Genomic DNA, 22,378 nt, shown 5'->3' on the forward strand with positions numbered 1-22,378 from the left:
AATTATATTATATAGATTTAGGATGTACGAGTATATGCAATTATTTTTGACATCGACAGTTTTATTTGTAAGTAAAAAAAAAAACTTGGTACATAATATATATTTTTTTTTTTTAATAAAACAATTAAATCTAAAGAAAATTACCGTTTTTGATGAGTAGGTAACAAAAGAGAAATCCGAAATAAAATATTAGGTACTTGCTTATGTCTATAATTATATCGTATTCAGAATTTTTTTAAGTGAAAAGTCGTTAAAGTACGTTTAAAAAACATATCGCACATTAATTTTAATCGATGTTTAAATGGATAAGCAGGTTTTTGACATTATTATTATTGCATTATCCATTGAGTTAAGCTCAAAAGTTATATTTGTAAAAATTTGTGTTATCTAATTTATTTTTTGGAAAACGTTTTTCTTGAGCAGGCTAAATTATTGTACACGTGCCCTATGCCCCATGTGCTCCCATCATTAAATTATAAATTAAACCCATACTATGTATTTTGTATTTTAAAAACATGGTTTTTTTTAAATTTTCCATCAATATCAGTAAAAACACAATTTAAAAGCAGCAAAATAACAATTCAGAGAAATGTGAACGTAATCATTCTTTAAAAATATTTAAATAGAGCCTGCTGATGTTGGATATCATTCATCCAGCTTCACTTACCTTGAACCACCCAATGTTGTTTATAATATTTTATATTTTAAAATGTAATAGTTGAAATACAAAACTATATAATTATAACTACAATACATGATTCAATTAAAATGTTTAAAAATTATAGACACAAATCTATACTTAAAAAACAATTTAAAATAATTGATCAAATCATTGTAAATTGTGTAATTTTACTGATAAATTCATATTGTATAAAAAAAAAGGAACTAGGGCAGATGGTCAAAAACATTTCGTCAGACAGGTAATTTTCAATGTTTTTGAAATCTTTGAGTTATTAGTTTAATCTTCAATCTTATAGGCGCTATGAAAGTCTTTTAGGGTCATTCAAATTAAGATTATAATCATAGTTTAAAATTATTCGTGTTTAATTTTCAATCCAAGGGCAATTTATTATAATGTATAATTTTTTTAAATACTATTAATTACTATCCGACTCAAAAAAAGGAGGTCCGGAAAATATAGAAAATATAAAAAAAAATTAAGAACTCTCATCGTATAGTAGAACTAATACCTACATCAGATGCATCTAATGCTCAGATTCTAAGTATATCTATCATTTTGTTTTCAACGTGAAATTAAAAATTGTATGAATGATAATTAGGTATCTAAGTATAATTTTATAAAGTCGAACAAAATTTAAAATTGGGCCATGTGCAACAAAGATTTTTATAAATGAGGAAATAGAATTTCATAACATTATTCTATGAACTAAATATTATAACCCAGAAGTTAACTCATTACATAAAATGTTAGCTGTACCACTATTTCCATTGTGGACAATTACTAGGTATATATCTCAAAATTGTAAACGAGCCAGAGATAAACTGTAAAAAAATGATTTATTTTTCTGGTAATTTTTTGCAATCGCCACAATTTTTTCTCTCTTCTTTTTCTTTTAACCTGTTGATTATAGGCAGCTGATATAGCATATACTCAAGATTTTCTTTTTGTGTCGTTGTTCCTTTTGGTGCTCCACCGCCAGGTCTACCCCAGAATTCATTCCAATTTTCATGATGCTTTTGTCCTTCTTGTATATCTTCTTCATGCTCGTGCTAAAATTATAAAATTAAATAAAATTCAAAAAGTTTAATCAACAACAGATTTCATAATAGATTATTTAGATTAGTTCATTGTGATGAGCAATTATTATTTTCATTTTTAATAATTTTAAAAAGTAATTATTCATCTACTAAATTTTTTCTACATATAAAGTTTAGCATATATATTGTGTGTTCAATCGTTATGTTATTGTATAATATATATATAACATATAATATAACATCATGTATATAATTACATGTAGGTACTATGCCACTCTTACTTGTTTGCGTTTTTCTCGCCCACTGATTTGTCTTTCGAGAAATTTGTGATATTCTTTTTCATCTATCAAGAAACTAAAAGCAAATCGTATAACTTTATAAATAATTTTAGTATAATATTTAATCATTACAAATAATTTAATCGAAATGTTTAGCATTACCTACCTATTATTATTATTATTATTATTTCATTATTAACAATAACTTATATATTTAAAAAGCTTAAAAAATATAATAATCAGTAATAGTTTTTTATGACAAGTATTTTTTATACAAATATAACTTGCTTTGATTTAGGATCATAAATTTTCGTTACGTCGCTTGTGTGCAATGGCCATTTATTGTCATGTCTTCTTCTTGCCGCAAGTAACGGAGCTAACTCTATGCCACCCGTAATCGCTTCCTACAAAACATGTAAATTAAGCATGTTTAATACTTAAAAAGTTTATGATAAACGATAATCTATTGTAAAAAAAAACGAAATTAAAAAATTTTAATTGTGCTGCCTACTTATACACCATAAGATATCATATTATCTGAATTTAATAGTTATAACATTAAGATATTAATAACATAATATTAAGCATTTTCTAATGATAATTTGTTTGACATCATACACCTGAGGCGACGACGTAAAACTATATAATTATCGTACGATATGGCAATACTAAATTGTTTTAATAATAATATGTTTTTTTTTATATATAAAAAAGTATTACAATATCTTCAGTGCTTTCTTTGTTGTCGTTTGGATGCGATCCCAATTTTAATATCCTTCCATCCACATATCCCTAAAAATAAAATAAAATATTATGATTTTACCATTTCAAAAAATTATTATGAGCTATGCGTAAGCAATATACGCTATAATATTAAGTTACCATGCAAATATTATTATAGTTAAGTTAATTGTTTTCAACCAAGTTCAAAACTTATTATAATATTATTATATTCAAGCCATAAAGCTTAAGCTTATAATATATAATTTAAATGTTTGATAATAATAAAAACACAAACAATAATTTTTAAATAGTATTATAGCAAAAAGCTCGAGAAATTGACAAAGCAACGATAGAATATATCGTTTGTAGGTAAATGTATAATGTTAATCAATGTTCAGAAATAATTGTTACCAACGATCGAAAGAAGTTTTTTCCAATACTTTTTGGATCTCTCCAAATAACACCCCCTGGGCATGGCGTACCCCAGGGATCTGCGATCGAATTCTAATAATCATTTTACAACTAACCCAATCAATATTAACAAGTACAAGTTTTATGAAATATTTAGATGTACACTACGATAAAACTTACCAATTTCTGATCTTGGATCATTTCTTTTCTGCGGTTTTCTTCTACTATTTCTTGTTTTTCCCTGACCATTTCATCTGAAAACATTACAGTGATTCATTTGTATACTAATCATATTATAAATTACATGTATGGAGTTGGCGACGGGCAAACCGAAATATTTCACAATTAATTTCCGTTAGATACAACGGCAACATCACATACACAACATGTTGTTTTGGTAAATTAACATCAGGCATGGATTCAGAGTGAAGATCTGGGAGCCGAGAGGTGCCATTCATTTAAAACGTACAGGTACCCGCGATGTAGAAAAAATATTTATAAAGTGTTGTCACCCAAATAGCACAGTATATTCATATCCATACGGTATTCCTTAAATAGTCAAATATACTAAGTATTAAAGTATTCTATAGATAGCTAAACTCTACAAAGAATATATTTAAAATATATGAATTTAGATGTCACTTAAAGAACATATATATATATAATATTCTATATACCACGTGTCCGCGAAAATTGGGTACACTCTACAATTCAATTACCTATATTTTTCAGTGCCCTGTAGGTACATATTTTAATATTCACTTTGTGGAAGATTGATGATCCATTAGACTAGTTTTATGTCCCGCAATCAGAATTCAAAAATATGAATAGGGTATTGAGTAATATGGATAATTTAATTATACAGTGAATCCTGTTTTTGCAGACACACGGTATATGTCTTACTATATATTTTTAATGTATGTATGTACCTAATTAGAATTCGATGTTACATATTCATTATTCAAAGAATATTCACACGATGATATACCTACATTATATATGAGTAAAACAATATATTCTATTAGATATTATATTGGCTTTGCATAATACCTATTCCGGATGCTAAAATAATAATTGATTGAAAACAAAACACATAGTTAAATATAAGTAGTTTATAGTTTTTACCGACTTTATTACTAAATTTCAGCATTTATGTAAGGCTTGTCCAATAGCTAGGCGTATTTTCATTAATAAATAATAACCAGGGTCGGTCTGGCTTTGATGAAAGATCTACTGTGCATTTTGGGCCCTCAAACTATAACTTGTCACTTTTATACCACAGTACCACATCACTTCAGTTCCGGATCCAGAGGGATTTTTTAGAGGGTTCTATTGTTATTTGTTACCCAGTTAACTTGAGTTGAATTCTCCCTTCCACTATTATACCAAAACACTAATAAGCTATAGCCTATAGGACGTTGGTATAAACTTTAAATATAGTAGTAATAGCACAGAATTTATTCAGTGGTAATAGTAGGTACCAATAGATATGGCTATACTTATACAATATAAAAAATAATTTGTTCATGTAGGTATTTTACAAAGGTGGGCAAGTTAGTGAAAATAATTTACTATGACAAACTAAGTTAATAAAATTAAATTGATTTCTGTTAAAAGTTAAAAGTTAACAAAATAAAAATCAACTAGATAAGTTTAAAGTTAAGATAGAAAATATAATTAACTTAACTCAGTTTAAAAAAAGTTAATTATTTTTAAGTCATAAGCTGCCCTAGTATTTTGATTTACACAAACATTTACGAAAACGTTTAATACTATGTAAAAAATTAGATTATTATAATATATAATTAGAAAACAGATGACCAAAATCAGAAAAGAGTCAACGAATCAGTATTGTCTAGCTGGTTCCGCACGCACACGAAAACAAAATGAACTTAACTGCACGACAATTATAATTAACTATAAGAAGTTTAGTTACAACAATAAACATTTTTACTGAATAAGTTAATAGGTTAAAAACAAAAATAATTAACTAGCTTAGATCAGAATATAAATCGAACGACTCGCCGGATTTACGTAGGACACGGCGTAATACCGCCGCACGTCGACACCTCGACTCTTTCTTAGTCGGCACGCGCCAGACACTGACTACAATTTATTATTTACACACTATTACAATTTACAATGATATTATACGTTATTTTATAATTTATACAACGGTCGTCACTCGTTTCACGCGTCGGCTGCCCGGAAAAGTTTAAAAAATAAAAAAAGAAGTCCCCAAAGATTAACATTAGACGTCTCTTAAATTGTTATATCTTATGTATACATTTATAATTATAGGTTTTGTATAAAAATACAAAATCTAAGTTTTCCAAAAAGATTTGTTTAATTTTATAGAACATTTAGATACGACGTTTATTAACAATAATATTGGTAATCGTAACTAATGGCCATCGTCACCGATGTTAATTAAGACCAATAAAAAAATAAATAACAATGATATAAAAAGGGCGGGCAAGTGTATACCGCTTTGCTGTATATTTAGTGTCGTGTAGGCCACTGTGTGTTAAATTTAAATCCAATGATATAAAATATATAACTATGTAAGTATATTTTATCATGTTATCATGTTATCGATATAAAAGTAATTTATTTTACTATTAGTAGGTAATACATTCAGCTGAACTAATTTTTGTGTGTATACAATATAATAATATACTTTAAAGGTACCAAGAACCCACTAATAATATTTTTAAATTTCAAAAAAATAACCAAGATTGTTAGTAATTGTTTCAATACCTAAATTTGTCAAAATTTGAACTTAAAATATCTATAAAAAAAATTGTGCTTATTTATATTTTATATTTTATATTTTAAATATGAGTTACTTATGAGAAACCTTGTTTTGAATTTAAAATCCTTAGATATAAAAATTTAAAATTGTATACATTTTTAACTAAAAAATAATTTGTACATTTTCGTGGTTTTGATTAATTTTGTCAACATTTTAACTTTAAATACATATAAAAATAAATCATGCCTATGTATCTTCAATATTTTTTAACTGCTACTACAACAACTTACCCTGTATTAGTTGTATTATATGTTCAAATTTTTAATCAGACAAAAATCTATTTATCGTCAATAATAAATTTAAAAAAAATTTTAAAAATTTCCCATTCATATTTTCTCACACATTTTCCATTTTAACATACATACATAATTGATGTATCACATATTTTTTAATACCTACTCTACCTCCCTGGGCGTTTTTCCCGATATCATGAGTGGTATGTCGATCCCATAAATCATGATACGGTATTTTGCTGTATCCTTAACATTGTATCCGTCACTGCATCAGGTGTCAGTCAATGTCAATGAACATTAAAAATTATTAATCGTCATAAAATGCACATACAAGCTTCAACCACTAACAAATGCATTAAGTATATGATTTGTTCGTCATTTTGTGCAATAATATAATTATTAATTAAGCACTTAATAGTTTAATGGTAGTACAATATTGTAGCAAACGGTAAATTAGGTAATAATATAATAGGTGAATGGTGATACACCAATACACGGAGTATAAAAAAATTCAGTCGAGCTCAATTACTCGTATCTCAAGGGAAATAAAAATAAATTTGATTTATGAATTTATCGAGTACTATGCGTCAAACAAAACTTAAAGGTCTTTCTAGGTAAATCGAGTTCTCGACACTCAACTGTACCGTGTTATGTTTTACTTGTTTTTATTAGTATTTATATTTTATAAACTGAGAACATTTATGAATATGTAATTATTTTTACCACAGACTTATCGACTTGGTAAGTTCATGAAAATACAATCAACAGTTAAATATGTACAGACATATTATTTGGTATTCAATATGAAGTATTTCTAAAATTGATTAATAACCTCTCCTCTCCTTGAACACTCTTACGTGTTTATGCTTATAGCACTATTTAATACACTGATTAACTCCAAAGGCCACGCAGAAGCGACCTGTTGACATTTTTATTAATTCATATTATTACAAATAGCAGGTTCACATTGGACAAAACCTACCATTATTTCAAAAACTTCCGTATTTTTTTAATAATTTTAAACAGGTGATATAAAATTATAGCTGGTTATGGATATAATGGATGGATATTTTTAAAAGATATAAACAATGCGATTAAGTTAAAATAAACAGTTCGAGCCGTTCAGAATTGTTTATACGCCGCGCGTTGCACACCGTTGTGTTGCCGAGGTGTGCGTTTTTCAGGCGTTCTTATTAATTTTCAATTTTTTTTTACGGTTTAGAGCACAGTTTTTTTCAACCACACTTCGATGTAGTAACCAAATAGTTATTATAATTTTGTAACCTGGAGACGTATTTTTTCCGAAAAGGTCGATTCTAATGAATATATTCATTGCATACAATTATACAAATAATACTTTCAGATAATTACAATAATAATATACTAATATCTTTGACAAATATAATTTTTTAATGTTGAACCGTCTAGGTTTCTAGGAATTTATCGTGTTTTATATTACGTAATTTAGTAATTATGATTTTTCGTACACTTTTTAGGTTATAGAACATATTATTGCATACCACATTTGTTTTTTCGTTTTCTTAGTAATTTACTAAACGTTTAAAAAAATAGGTAGGTACCTACTGAACTGTGGAATATTACGTAGAAATGTTATCAATGTTTGTTTTAAGAACTTTTAAGACTTTAAGTATTAACGGAGATTTGATTATATAACAATCGTTTATCGAATGCCATGGTTTATCATTGCTTTTAAATTTATAATAAAAACCAATCTGCGCTATCCTCACGTGAAGTTAACTAATTGGGATGTATGTACAAGTGTCAAGTCCAATACCTCGCCATACCTGGGCTCAGTTTGTTTTTGTAATTTATTAATACCTACCACATAACTTGACAAACAATATTAGTTAAACATCTATTTCAAAAATGCTTCAAGTTTTGCTATTTTTTTACATAGCTACCTATCTACAATAATAATAAGTTATTAATATATTTAATATATAAATATTTTATTTTTTAGTAATATCATACACTATAATATAATATTCTTACCTAATTCCAACTTATATGCTCTTTGGTCTTTTAGTGGCATTCTGTATCGAAGATCATTGTCAACCATATTTCTATCGGGAGCATGAAATTGAAATCTAAGTTGTGGGTCTTCGATACGGAAGTTTTTCATTTTGCCGGACGACGTCTTTTGTGGTGCACCGCCTCCTGGTCTTCCCATTTTTGTCACTTCATTACTAATTTCCTGAAATCGTCCTTAGTAATTATTAATTAATATTATTTTACTTTATGAAATAGTATCTTATTAAAATTTCATAAATATAACAAAATATGTATATTATGTTAATTGCAAATAATACAGCTATGTTATGAAATATCGTGTATATACTAAGGCACCTATACTTAGATAAATTCAACAAATTATTTTATAGTATTAGGAGCAGTTGCGAAAATCATAGGAGACATAAGAGCCATAATAGAGACGGAGACCATCTTTAAGAGGATGTCAGCGCACTATTCGTTTTCTCTCTCTGGCCCAAGCGCAACATAGACAAAACGCATTTACGTAAAATCATTTTTTCTATGCGTTTAAGTAATTTTAAAGTAAAGTCAACTATTACAAAAAAGATTGAGAATAATATTTTTGAGGGAATGACATATCGATTTTATATTTTATTATTATTTAAATTTGTATTCCACTTTCAAAATAAATAAATAAATGTTGTAAATTTAAATGATGTTTAAATTGTTTTGAGACAATATTTAGACAAATCGATATGTCATTCCCTCAAAAGTATTATTCTCTATCTTTTTTGTCATGGGTGACTTTACTCTAAGATTACTTAAACATTTAGAAAAAATGATTTTGCGTAAATGATTTTTGTCTATGTTGCGTGTGAGCCAGAGAGAGAAAACAAATAGTGCGCTGACAGCCTATTAACACAGAAATCAAATTATAATAAAAAATATTAATAATTATTAAATAATGATTCTATGACCTAATAATAACATTATTAGGAATATAAGGAGACGACGACGTACGACGCACAAAATATCACAATATCTCCATCAATACCTAGATACAGAGGCACAGAGTTGCGAAGACGATAATGGCTGCCTTAAATAATATTCTTATAATAGCTGTGCTGCAATTACTAAGTACAAGCTTTGATAATTTATTTTTATAACTAACCACCCGTTGATAAAACAATGACGTATATAGTATATAGTATAGGTACGTATATAATATACAAAATAATAAACGTCACCGCTGTACATTTTTTTTCGTGTTTCAAATCAAAATATTTTCAACATAAATATAATTTAAATAATTTGTTTAATATATTATGTAATGATAAAGGTCCTGTGGCTCCCAACTTCAGCATACCTTGGAGGCCCCGGTCTAAATACGGCACTGATTAGGAGTCAAGGTGTATTAGTAAATTAAATATCAAACATTTACGGTACTGAATATTTATTTTTATTCCATGAAAGAAGTACCTATAGGTATAATTATATTATAATAAAACTATTCTATACGTGCGTTTTAATTTTCATATTTCTACACTCAGAATATTTATATTTTAATAATAGAACCAATAATGTTGTCACCCAATTACAATTATAGGTATCGTATATTATTCGTACCTAAAATTTTTTTTATAATATGCCATTTAGTTCATAATATATTGCCAATGGAAAGAAAGTACCTACCTATAATATTATAATATTTTCTACATTGTGTTTTATGCGGAACATACACTGATACACCATAAATAATAATGTTAGGCTATTAAATAATACATTCTATACAATACTATTCAAATAATATTTTATAGGCAGTATGCACTTTAATGGTATGTGATTTGTTATAACATTAATTGAGTATCTACCTACCTATATATGATTTATGATTGAAGCATTTTATTTATATTATTTATACTTATATTGAGATAATTTTCTACAGACAAGAGCCAAGAGGTCTAGTTAAATTTGATGAAGATTTACTATATACTTATTTTAAAATATTTCTCTTTTCCCCACAGGCCACAACTATAATGTATGTATAATAATATTAAAATGTAGGTATATACATTATTTTAGTACCTAAATTACAAATCAAATGTAGAACAAGGTATAAACTTTAAAGATGCCATCAAGGCATAAAACGTGTTTGGTTATTATGTTTTTACTATTAACTTTATAAAATACACAGAACCACGGTGTTATATAATATATTATATCATTAAAATATAATATACATTATAATAATAAAGTATATTTTTTGTGGACTTACAATTTACACGTAATATATCTTTCACATATAAAATCAAAATATACTTATTGATATTTTCTATCTTATATTATAATCTATAATTCAGGTAGGTATGAAAAAAAAAATTTTCAAAACTTTTTTCTTTTTTTTAAAACAGGTATTCGAGTGAGTTTTTACAATAAATAAACAAATAATTATTTAACGTGGGAACTGTATAATTGAATTAACCTTTTCGTAATAAATTCTTTATTAATTTCTAGTTATATATATATTATATATAAATTAAAAAAAATTATATTATGCATATGTAATAAACATGTTTATTATTCTACAGCTAGGTGCCACTATTTTATCATAATATAGAATAATATTAAATTAAATCTCACGACCTGCAAGAAACATTTTTTTTTATGCTATATGATATTATATACCAACGGACTATAATACCGATTACCGACACGATTTCTTAATTCATGACTTATATTTCATTATTTATTATTTATTATATAAAATTATAAAGGTACGACTAATCACTGTACCTTACAAGGAGGAGACGGAGGATCTGCAAATATTTTCCTTTTTCGAAGACCATCGTCGTTGGGAGCACCGTGTCCGGGTTTTCCCCAAGGATAATAATCGTCAACAACCGATGAGAGAATCTGGAAAAATTAAATGGATTACAACAATACCATATTATTATTTTTCCAATGTGAAACTCTATCTACATTGTAATATATTGTAATTTAATGAGCTCACTTCTTTCTGCTCATCACACGTGCGTGTCACAGGTTCCTTTTTTTCAGCAGAACAACGATGACACTCATTATCAGGCATTGTATTGTCACTAGACATATTACGCATATATAATTATGAAGACGAAACGTTTAAGATGGACACAATCACAATTCACAACGGCACCTAGAATACCACTAAAACATATCGGCACGTTCCTTCGGATATACCCACCGAGGATTTATACGGTTTTGAGCTTTTTAGGGTGCAGTCAATTGAATTCAATAAAAAAAATTGTTTTGACATTTTTTATTACACAACTAATAGTAAATATCAATGAGTCTATTGGCTCTTATTGAATAGGTGCAGGGTTAAGTAATTACTGCTTAACCTCGAAAACTGAGTTTATGGTTCAGCGGTTACGGAAACGACATTTTTTTCGCACAAGGATATAATAATATGTTGTTAAGTATAACATAAGAAGGTACACGGTGTATTTACTTTTTTTAGTTACCGCGTAATAGATTATATTATTTTTTTGTTAATTTTTCGAAAATATTAATTCAATTTTAGTTTTTTTTTAGTACCTATTTATATAAAAGGTACCTAATAACATATTTTAAGCTTTAACATTTTATATTTAAATATACTATTGCTATTATATACCTATTTCAAATTTAAATATTTCGAAAATAATATAAGTATATAATATTAATATGATTGTACAAAAGTTAATATTGTATGAATTAAATGATTGAGTAGGTACTCACACAATACCTATTTAATTAAAAATGTTGACTTCATGTTAAATTTATAATTTTATATTAGTTTAGTAGTCAATGCTGACTTCTGTTTTCCGAACAACATAGGCAAGCTGCATTATTGTTTAATCACATATAACTATATTTAATCGTTTAATAGAAAAAAACTAGGAATTTTCTGATTTCAATACATAATTGATAATAATATATTTAAATTTTAAATATACATATAAGTAATATAATCAATAATTATTCCCTAATTATCAATGATCATTTGGACGCAAAAATTACATAAAAAGTTTTTTTTTCAGATGCCCTAGATTAAAATAGTCTAAAATGTATCCAACCGTAACTAGTAATAAAACCAAATCGAAAAATTGGGATAAAAATATAATATTATGTTTTATTAGAGTATATTATTTATTATTTCCTTGAATTTATTTACCTTACGTACTGCTGTGTGTTGGCATGCACGCCCTTGTCAAAAACTACAACTGACGATCGAGAGGGTTACACGGAGTATTGCAATTGAACTTTTAACGACGAATTGTGCTCCGCCTGGCACCGAATTCTATAACCAAAAACCATCGGCGCTATTTATTATATATATAATAAACGGAAAACAGGTCGAAGTGACACGATCCATTTATGTCGGGACTGCCGTACTTTCCGCCAAATTCGTGACATCCTCGGGTTTTTTTTTCATTAGGTACTGTTTGTTATTGTTGTTATTATTATATTTTTTGCGAAATGAGATTCAAATGAGTGGTACACATGAACGTATTTTATACTACGAAAATAAATTGCGAAACGCTAAGGAGCTAAAAACAATAAGAGCCACGAACGCAATAACATCGCTCTGAATTAATATAACTTTTATCGTATTACACTGTTCATTTTATTATTTTAATCTAAACATGCCATTGTTATTTGATTTATAGGCAATAGGCATAATGTAATGTAAAATATTATATAGTTATGCCATTATGGTTAGCATATTACACACACTACATCGATTATCAATCGTATATAGTACATACAATATTATTATATAATATTGGTAATGCGTAAAATGTATGTTTTTGGGGCAGTTTTAGCCCATATATTATATTATAATTTATAACAATATTATTTTTACTAAGTTTGAAAACCTATTTATACCGGTTCGGGGTCACGAATATTGAGAGGATAGCGTTTAACGATTGGATACATGCAATAAGTTTGATTATACCAGCTGAATAATTTTAATTTCTACGTTTTTACACATTTTTTTTAAACAATTAAGTATCTGTAGGTATAATGAGGTAATTTACAAATCAAAAAATATAGATCTCCATGCCCCATGGACATAATTTCAGCGTACCACAATTATTTCCCTACTTATTTATTATTTCATCTACGTCATAATAATATTGTGTTTATTATGAGTTAGTTATTATAAAATTATTTACCCCAACTAAAAGAGTAAAAATATGATTAGTTTGTTATTATTTCTAGTTTATTAGAAAATTTTATGTTTTTCTCAATTGGATACACTATATTATGGACCATTAAATAATTTTTATTTGTTATTTGTTACATTTTCTTTTACTTAATATATTAAACAAAAAAGCTATAAATAATTATTTTATTTTCAATTTAAGATATACAATATTGAATATACATAATACAGTAAGTTCTTAGGTACAATTTTAACATAAATATTGAGTTAAATCTTTTTATAAACCACGGTAGATTATCTACCGCGATATAAATAATACGTTAATATCTATATTGAATATTAATATATACAATATATTTAATGCCATTGTTTTTAAAAACCATATAGGTATATATTTTAGTTTTAAATAAATATGGATTAGTTTTATAATCAAAGGGCTTCTTTTAGGAAAAAGCCTTTATTGGCAGCTAAGAATTGCAAAAGCAAAAGGGATTTGCACTGAATGTCGAAGTTGAAATTTTTTCAATAATAACGATTATTTTATATCTATTTAAAACACCAGAAGTACAGCCATAAACAGTCGCATGACCTGTGGGATGGGTCCGAAATTATTTTTAGAGAATTTCCTTATGAATAAAATTCAAAACACTTTTTAAAAAGAGGAAAAATAAAAAAAATTGGAGGTACAATTTATATTTTCAGTTTAATCATGTGACGATAAAATTATAAAATTATAGCCTTTTCAATGAACATTTTTTTACAACAAAATTTTATATAAATATAAAAATGCAAAAACTTATTATTTTTTAGGGTAATAAAAATGTGATAGTAAAAATGGTTATTATTAAGGCAGTATCCAGTATGATCATTTATATTTTTGGGGAGCACATTTTATCAGCCGCCACTTATGAGTAAAGCCTTTTGTTTTTATAAAAATGTATTATTCTTATTAAAATATATCAATAATGTATATTATCAATAGAAAACGATATATGCGACACTGCATAAATTCATGAGCGTTTGTAAGGTATACATATTTTTATTACTCTATAAAACAGTCTTGTGTTGATTGTATTTGTTTATATTATGTTAATTAATAATTATACTATTTTACTTCATGTCAGGTAATATGATTTTATTTGAAAATAAATGCAATAGTAAAATTTAAATAAAACAAATGAAAACTTAAAAGAAATTTACAGACAATCGGTAAACAGTACCTAGGTATACCTTTTAAGTAGCATGTCTTTGACAAGTAAATGAGAATAATAATTTCTAAGTATGAATTGTCTCTTAAATATTAATTTCTCATATTTTTACTATCTTTATATGTTACAAAACGAATTTGAATATTTTATTTGTATATAATATGTACAAATATGTAGTAGGTATGTTTAATAAAGTTAGGTTTTAATAAAATATTTTATACAAGAGTAATACGTTTTTCAAACGTTAATCAATTTTTTTTTAATGTACCGCGCACTACAGTTAAGTAGGAGGTAGTCATGATGTCTGGCAATTACATGCTATTTTGTTGGTCAATATTTTGTCGACCTTCTACTGTCAATTGTCATGTGCTTTTAGCGTAAGAATAAAATAATCAATTTTCTTAATGTATGAAATCCTTGAAACAATTTCAATACAATTTTACATTAAGTGTTTTTTTATAGTCAAAATATTGTCAGAATATTGAATTAAATTAAATATTTATCAATTTAATTATTTATATAAGTATGAGCAGTGAGTTGGGTTTAGGAGTACACTAATAATTAAATTTAACTTATTTATAATTACAATAATTTTTATAATGCTAAATTTAACCTTTGATAGTTGTAGTTTAATTAAGATGCCATATACCTATAATCTCTGCCCCTATTGTAGTAAATATTGAGCTTGATAATAGTTAATTGTGATTTTTAGGAAAATAATAGATGTTTTATAATAACCTAACCTTTTATTATAATATGTATAATATATTAATCAATAGTCATAAATAAGTATAAGCTGTACCTACATTTAATAGACATATTATGAGAGTAAAATCCTATTTGAATATGGTAAAAATTATTATATTAATTATTATTGTACAGTCAAACTTTACAGGTAAACAATTCATCATTTTTATATTTAATAATAATTTAATATATTAAAGAAAAACCAAACCTTTTTTTCATTGTAGGAGAAGAGGAAGAAAATGAAATCGAACATCAGTCGAATTCAGTAATATAATTTTGATATAGTGTTTTTGTTGTCCAAAAATAACTAATTACAAAAAATTGTCTAAATTTAAATGAATAAATCAAATTTTTTAATTTTATTTAAAAAAATATTTAGTTGCATATTTTTGCGCATATTTCGGTTATTTTAAGTGCATATGTGCATGCATATTTCCTACAACTTGTGTGCAATAAGTCCCGAACCCTAATTATAACCTTTATTAAATCGCGTATAAGAACTATTAAGTATGAACAATGAACATGAAATATACATATTTATGTAAAAATGCTAAACATCTATTGCAACTATCCAAAATAGTTTAATTAATACAATTTATTATTATAATAATTAATATTAATATGTATATAATTTTAGTCAGAAAATATCTACAACTCTAGAATGTCAAATAAAGTACATATTTGAGTGAACTAATAATTATTATGATCGTTTATACCTCGTGATGGTATTTCAGTATTTGCTATTTAGTACCACAGATTACAGAACAATATCTAATCTCCATAAAAAAAGTAGGTTCTTATGATAAGTAGTAGGTACCTATAGTTATTAATTCTAATCAATATATTATAGAGATTGACGTCACAGCAATAAATAATATTGGATCAAATTCCTCGTGTTATACTGCAAATATAATACCTACCTACAAATTCACGAATTAATCGCCATTTACCCGATTCACCCATTCGTGACATTCGTTTATAGTGTACCTAACTGTAAAAACTAAAATAGTCGCACAAATTCGTGCTAGACTTGCCGGTTGGTGGTGATGGCCGCGGCGTAACCCACTTATACGGTATAGCTCGGCGTTGATCTCACTTATTCTCACTTGTTACCTGTATATTAACAGGGCTCTTAAAACTTTGACCTGGTTTTAGACGTGTCTCAGCGTCTATATAATCTTCTCAGACAAAAATCACATGTACCTATGGTAATTTCATGTTATTGCGAGTACGGTTTTATTATTGCGTTTTCGTTTTTTTGTATACCAATCGTAAGTGTCACATATAGGTATAATATTGTTATATAAAAAATATGTTCACACGCGGTTCCCATACGAATACACGAGACGTTACGGCTGTGCGCCTGTGCAATAGGCCTGAGATTCCGTGGTGGCTTGTGTTTGTGACGTTGCCTGTGAGTAGTTATATTGTGACTATGTATTTATGTGGAATATATTATTATTTTACGAGATACCGTGATTTGGGTTCGAACAACTCAGAACACTATTTTGTTTTTGGAATGGTGTCCTTGTTGAGGAGGAGGTTACAGTAATACCTCAAATCGTTTTTAGACTTTCGAGCAGTCCAAATAGCTGCATCTGCAGGATACTAATGATTGTTAATGAATTACTATTGTATTTTCAAAGGACTGTAAAATATATTATACCTATTATAGGTATATATACGAGTTTAAAATCTAGTTATGAAATAACTTCACATATGCAGAGGGTAAAGTTCTAAAGTATATTCCATTTTTCGTACTTTTAGTAGACTGTACCTAGGCTGTCCTATCTGCAGTTTACCATACCTATATTATAGTCCTAAAGTCATAATAATATAATACTTATGATACAGTGGCTTAAGCGTAATAAATATGTAGGCCCTCTGCGAAAATACATTTTTTTATGAACTGTTTGTATTAAAATGTTGCTTAGTCTTAATACAAAAATATTACAATATTTAATTTTACAAATATGTGATAGTATATTTATCATTTTATCATTATATTAATGTAAGAAGTTACTTATTTTCAGCTTTATTTAAAGAAACGCTTTATCGTTAATTATTTTAGTAAGGTTTTAGTAAGGTTTTTGTATGCGAGTCGCATATAAGGCTCACCGGCCACCGCATTTAAGAAAATCAAAAATGGTTAAAGCAGACTAAAACAACATATTTTATATTATTTTTATAGCAAAAATAAATTGTTCAAATTATTAAAATGTGTGACATCTGTGATACACAAGGTAGTTATTTGTAGGACACTGTCTTATTTTTTTGTTTAGTTATGAAATATTAATTATTAACTATGCCACTATATTAATTGTAAACAATTTATTATTTTTATTTAATTTTATTTGAAAGTTTTAAAATGGTTTATAAAAAATATCATATTATTTGGTACTACAATCTACAACGGACGTCAGACCGTATACATAATTTTGTATGGTGCAGTGGCCGGTGGTGTGTGGTGTATCTATAAAAAACAATTACCTGCAGTATCTACTATCGAGTATCTACCCAGCTTTATTACGAGTAATGAAAAATAGAACACGTGTACTGTAATACAGATATCCCATAGATAATAATCGTAGTCAAAATAAAGCATTTTCGCTTAAGTATATAATTTAACTATTTAACTTATATAATTTTGTCGGAACATCCGAAGACAATATGATTTTTATTAACTATTATCTTTTACTATTGAGTATTTAAGTAGGTATATTAATATATTAATACTAGTAATTAGTATACCTACTATGTATATAGTATATAGTATACAGACTTGGGTAGTATTCCAAATACAGTATTCGAAATATTTTTTAAGTTTTCCGAATATTTGTTAAATACTTTTTTTTAAGTATTCAGTACGGTATTTTAAATACTTTTTACAAATATTCTAAGTACAGTATTCGGAATACTTTTTTAACGGCCAATATTAATTTGAATATAATTTAAAACTAACAGATTATAGATAGCCGGATATAGGTGTGTATTATTCAGATGATAATAATGTTCATTTATAAACACAGAATTGAAAAAGCAATATTTTTGCTATTGAAATCTAAATCTACTAAAAAAAGTATTCGAATGCTTGATAATATTTGAAATACTTATAAAAAGTTTAATTTTACCCTAGTCTTATAGTATATACTATCTATACTCTATATAGGTACTCAAAGGTCAATGCTCATAGGCACAATTTCAGTTTTAGATTCTGAGGGGAACGATGAATGTATTGATTTTACAATGATGTGTCTTTTTTTTTATTTTTTTTTTTGTGTCTGTGTACACGATAAATAGTCGAAATAATGCATCGATTTTCAACTTCAATATCTTGTTCGAGGGGAAAGTGAATATTGTTGGTGCATTGGGGAGGTCAAAACTCAAAAATTCTCAGTAATTTTCAAAAGCACCGTGAAAAACAAAAGAAAAATTAAGGAAAAACGGGAATTTTTACGCAAAATCGACTTTGGTTTTTGGTGTACTTAACTTTAAACAAATTACCGTAGATACATGCAATTTTCGCTGGTTTATTTCCATTTTCTATACATGATAAAATTTTCAAAATATTTTGATTTGTTTTGAACTGCTTAGGGACATTTTCAGTTTCCAATTTTATTAGTTTTTTTTTCTATGAATGTCAATAAAACTTTATTTGTTGAGTAAAAGTACTTGAAAATTTAATACAAGGCTCCTACAATATTGTTACAATGACATTTGAAAAATATTAAAAATCCATAGTCACAATTTTTTTTTATAGGCATCTGAAGTTCAAATATTGACAATATACATAAAAATGACGAAAGTTGGCAAATTATTTTGAGTTAGAAATTCATGAAAAAATTTCTTTTTAATTCTAAGATTTAAAAATGTCATACAAAAAAAAATGTCTAAGAAAATCAAATTAAATTTTTATGAGCGTTTGAAATTCAAATTTTTACAACATTAGATATTCACTCGATTTCTCATGTAGCGATTTTCTTATTTTGTTGTAATTCAAAAACAAATAACTGTAGATACATGAAAATTTCACTGAATGTTTATTTTATCAATTCTTATACTTGATAAAATTTTCTAAATATTTTGACTTGTTTTGAGCTGTTTACAGACAATTTCATATTTAAATTTTTTTTTCTATGAATATCAATCAAGTTTTATCTGTTGGGCCAAAAAGAGTAAACATTTAATACAAGGCCCCTGATATATTGTTACAATAGCAGTTGAAAAATTTTAAAAATACATAGGCACAATTTTTTTTTATAAGCAATTAAAGATTGAATTTTGACAAAATTAATCAAATTTAAAATTGAATAATTATTTTGTAGTTAAAAATTTATAAATTGTTCAGCTTTTATATCTAAAGATTGAAAATTTAAAACAAGATTCCACGTAAGTAGTTAATTCTGTTACCAAAAAATTTAAAAATATACATAAGCACAGTTTATTTTATAGTCATTTCAAGTTCAAATTTGGACGAAATTGCATATTAAAAAACCTAGAGTAACTATTTTATTGTGATTGTATAATATTATTCATGGATACTTGAAACTTCTAAAGTACCTATACTATTATATTATATCTATGATGGTATCACGGTTTGTTGTTGATGTATAACGCGTTATAAGTACCTAATGGATATTGTGATATGATTAATTTGGAATCTATTATAATATAATTATAAGTTATTATAATTATTAGTTTTTTATTTACATTATAAGTTACAAGCCAGTTTAAAAATCTCTCTCCTGAAAAAATACCAGTTTTGACTTGTGCCATTATAGTCGCCGGGGTGCGATATGTCAATTTTTTTTTATACCATAGAAAAGTATATAATAATATGTCTTATACCTAAACTGACATACCGTCTCCGCTCAGAATCGTTTTCCTTATACAATAATGATATTATATCATTGAATTCAAATTTAATACCATCCATTATACAGTGACCCACTTGTAACCTACTGTACAGCAGAACGACATCCACTTGCCCACCTTTTTTTTTTTACTTAATGAGGAGCCCGGCTTTACATATTTAAATGAAACAGAATTACAGACCCGTCGACGGCTCTGCCGGCCACACTCCTTGTTAATATACCTTTAAAATATATTTCTTCAAACGACGTTTACTGCGTATTAGTATAGATTACATAAGTATAATAATGGATTTAATACTTTAATTAAAATACAAATTTTTGGAAGGGGTAAGCCCCTCCAAGTCCTCCTTCAAATTTTACCTATGACAATGCTATCACAATATATTTGCTATACCTACGACGTTCACATCGCCCGCCGCAGCGAAGATGGTCGTATCTCTATTTTCACGAATTTTTTTTTTTTTTTCATGTTCTTATAACTGTTTTTGTGTAGTTCCCGCGAAGACGGTAATAAATTAATTTTATCGTATAGAACGTCTGATTGTTTCATGCTACCATTAGTTTCGCGGGAACTACACAAAAACATTTATGAGAACTTGAAAAAAAAAATTTGTGAAAACAGAGATACGATTTTCTTTGCTGCGGCGGGCGATATTATAAATTATAGTTTAATAGTTTAAATGTGAATTGGCGGCATGTGGCTCAAATTGTTTTTTTGGGGGAGGGGGACAAAAATTAATCACAGTTCACTGACCCATTTAAAATTATAAGTTTGCCCTCTGAATATTTTTTCTTGTGGGGCATCTGCCGCCTATTGACCGTTGACCCCCCCCCCCCCAAATGCCGCCTATGTAAGTGTGTAACTGCCAACACTGACTTTTTGTAGAGATGTGACGGAAGATTTTTACTCTTCGTTTGTTATACTTTGATAAATGATAACTGATAACCATCAATGATTTACAAATTAAATTAAATACTGTGAGTAGTGAGTATTTTGATGAGCATCCTTTTTTGATTTTTTTTACAACAATACAATTAATCTGTTTGTAAAAAATATTTATCAAAAAAAAAAAATAATGATGCATTTGGCATTTTTATAAAACCGCCACCACACATTTTTTAATTTTGTAATGCACACTCGACATATTCGTATTCACAAAGTGTGTCGTAGGTAGGTACTGTAAACAAATGTAGGTAGTCTCTACTCCCTACTCTGTATATAATACATATTAGTATATTACAATATTTCAATTTGTGTGACATTAAAGTTTAGGAGGTACCTACACAAATGGTAATACAAACACAAAAAAAGTTTTTTTTTCAATAAAAATAATCAAATATGACTATATCAAGTCACTTCAAGCGTAATGACGAGTGACGCAAATAGAAAAAAAATACTGTACAGCAGAGTGACATCCACTTACTCGCTTTTTATACATATATTCATATATATTGTATAAAACATTAAAACCTGGTTTTGTATACATATATATATTGTAATATACCCACAAATATTATACCATAATATTATATTGGTTCTTATTTTTTTGAGAAGGTTTTTAGAGATTAAAGTTAGCCACTTAGCCACCCGGTCACCATCACTATTTGCGCCACAGGTAACGACTAACGACTAACGATTAACTAGAGCTACGTTAAATATACCACCCAACCCAGTCATAGTTATATGACATTATGGTTTATGACGTACCTACTCAAGTATAGTGGTTAGTGCCAAGTAAGCTACCACGATACTGCCATGTGTGACGTAGACATCTGTTTGTAATATTATTAAATTATGATCATGGACTATGATAATAATTAACAATAATAATATAATGAACTGGCAACTAGCAGCTTATGTATGTACAAGACGCAAGTGTGGTGGCCGGGGGGTCACAATGGGGACCCGGAGATTACAACGCCATCTGTATAAAACCATAGATAATAGAAGAAAGTTCTTCTATAATTATCTATGTAAAAATATAAGATGAGATACAAAATGTGAAGCCAAATAAAACCACAGGTAGCGCTGAAAACATGGGGTCCCCAGTGTGCGGAACCTTTTGGTGGCCGTTCCCCGACCACCGCCGACCATCGGACCATGTCGTTTCCAGTCAATTATATCTTATTAGTCCGTGATCATGATCTACACGTCAAGGCAGAAATTGTCGGCGGTCTGCGGAGGTGGCG

At 27.4% G+C, this 22,378-nt stretch overlaps 1 protein-coding gene across 3 annotated transcripts; it reads right to left on the reverse strand.

Moving 5' to 3' along the window:
* Positions 1 to 798: 798 nt before the first annotated feature.
* Positions 799 to 12,508, reverse strand: LOC100571059. Of its 3 annotated transcripts, XM_029490188.1 has the most exons (10): positions 12,364 to 12,508; positions 11,182 to 11,269; positions 10,965 to 11,084; positions 8,193 to 8,394; positions 3,312 to 3,385; positions 3,132 to 3,224; positions 2,718 to 2,789; positions 2,286 to 2,401; positions 2,001 to 2,073; positions 799 to 1,731 (listed from the first exon to the last, which is right to left on the reverse strand). In XM_029490188.1, exons 2-10 carry the CDS (start codon positions 11,257 to 11,259, stop codon positions 1,519 to 1,521), a joined length of 1,041 nt encoding a protein of 346 aa, XP_029346048.1. In that variant the 5' UTR covers positions 11,260 to 11,269; positions 12,364 to 12,508; the 3' UTR covers positions 799 to 1,518. The 3 variants fall into 3 exon arrangements, with proteins under 3 accessions (XP_029346048.1, XP_016663915.1, XP_016663914.1); XM_016808425.2 differs by lacking the exon at positions 12,364 to 12,508 and having other exon boundaries at positions 800 to 1,731; positions 11,182 to 11,434; XM_016808426.2 differs by lacking the exons at positions 3,132 to 3,224; positions 12,364 to 12,508 and having other exon boundaries at positions 11,182 to 11,433.
* Between the last annotated feature and the right edge of the window lie 9,870 nt (positions 12,509 to 22,378).

Source organism: Acyrthosiphon pisum, chromosome A2, assembly GCF_005508785.2.
Source record: "Acyrthosiphon pisum isolate AL4f chromosome A2, pea_aphid_22Mar2018_4r6ur, whole genome shotgun sequence".
NCBI lineage: Eukaryota > Metazoa > Arthropoda > Insecta > Hemiptera > Aphididae > Acyrthosiphon > Acyrthosiphon pisum.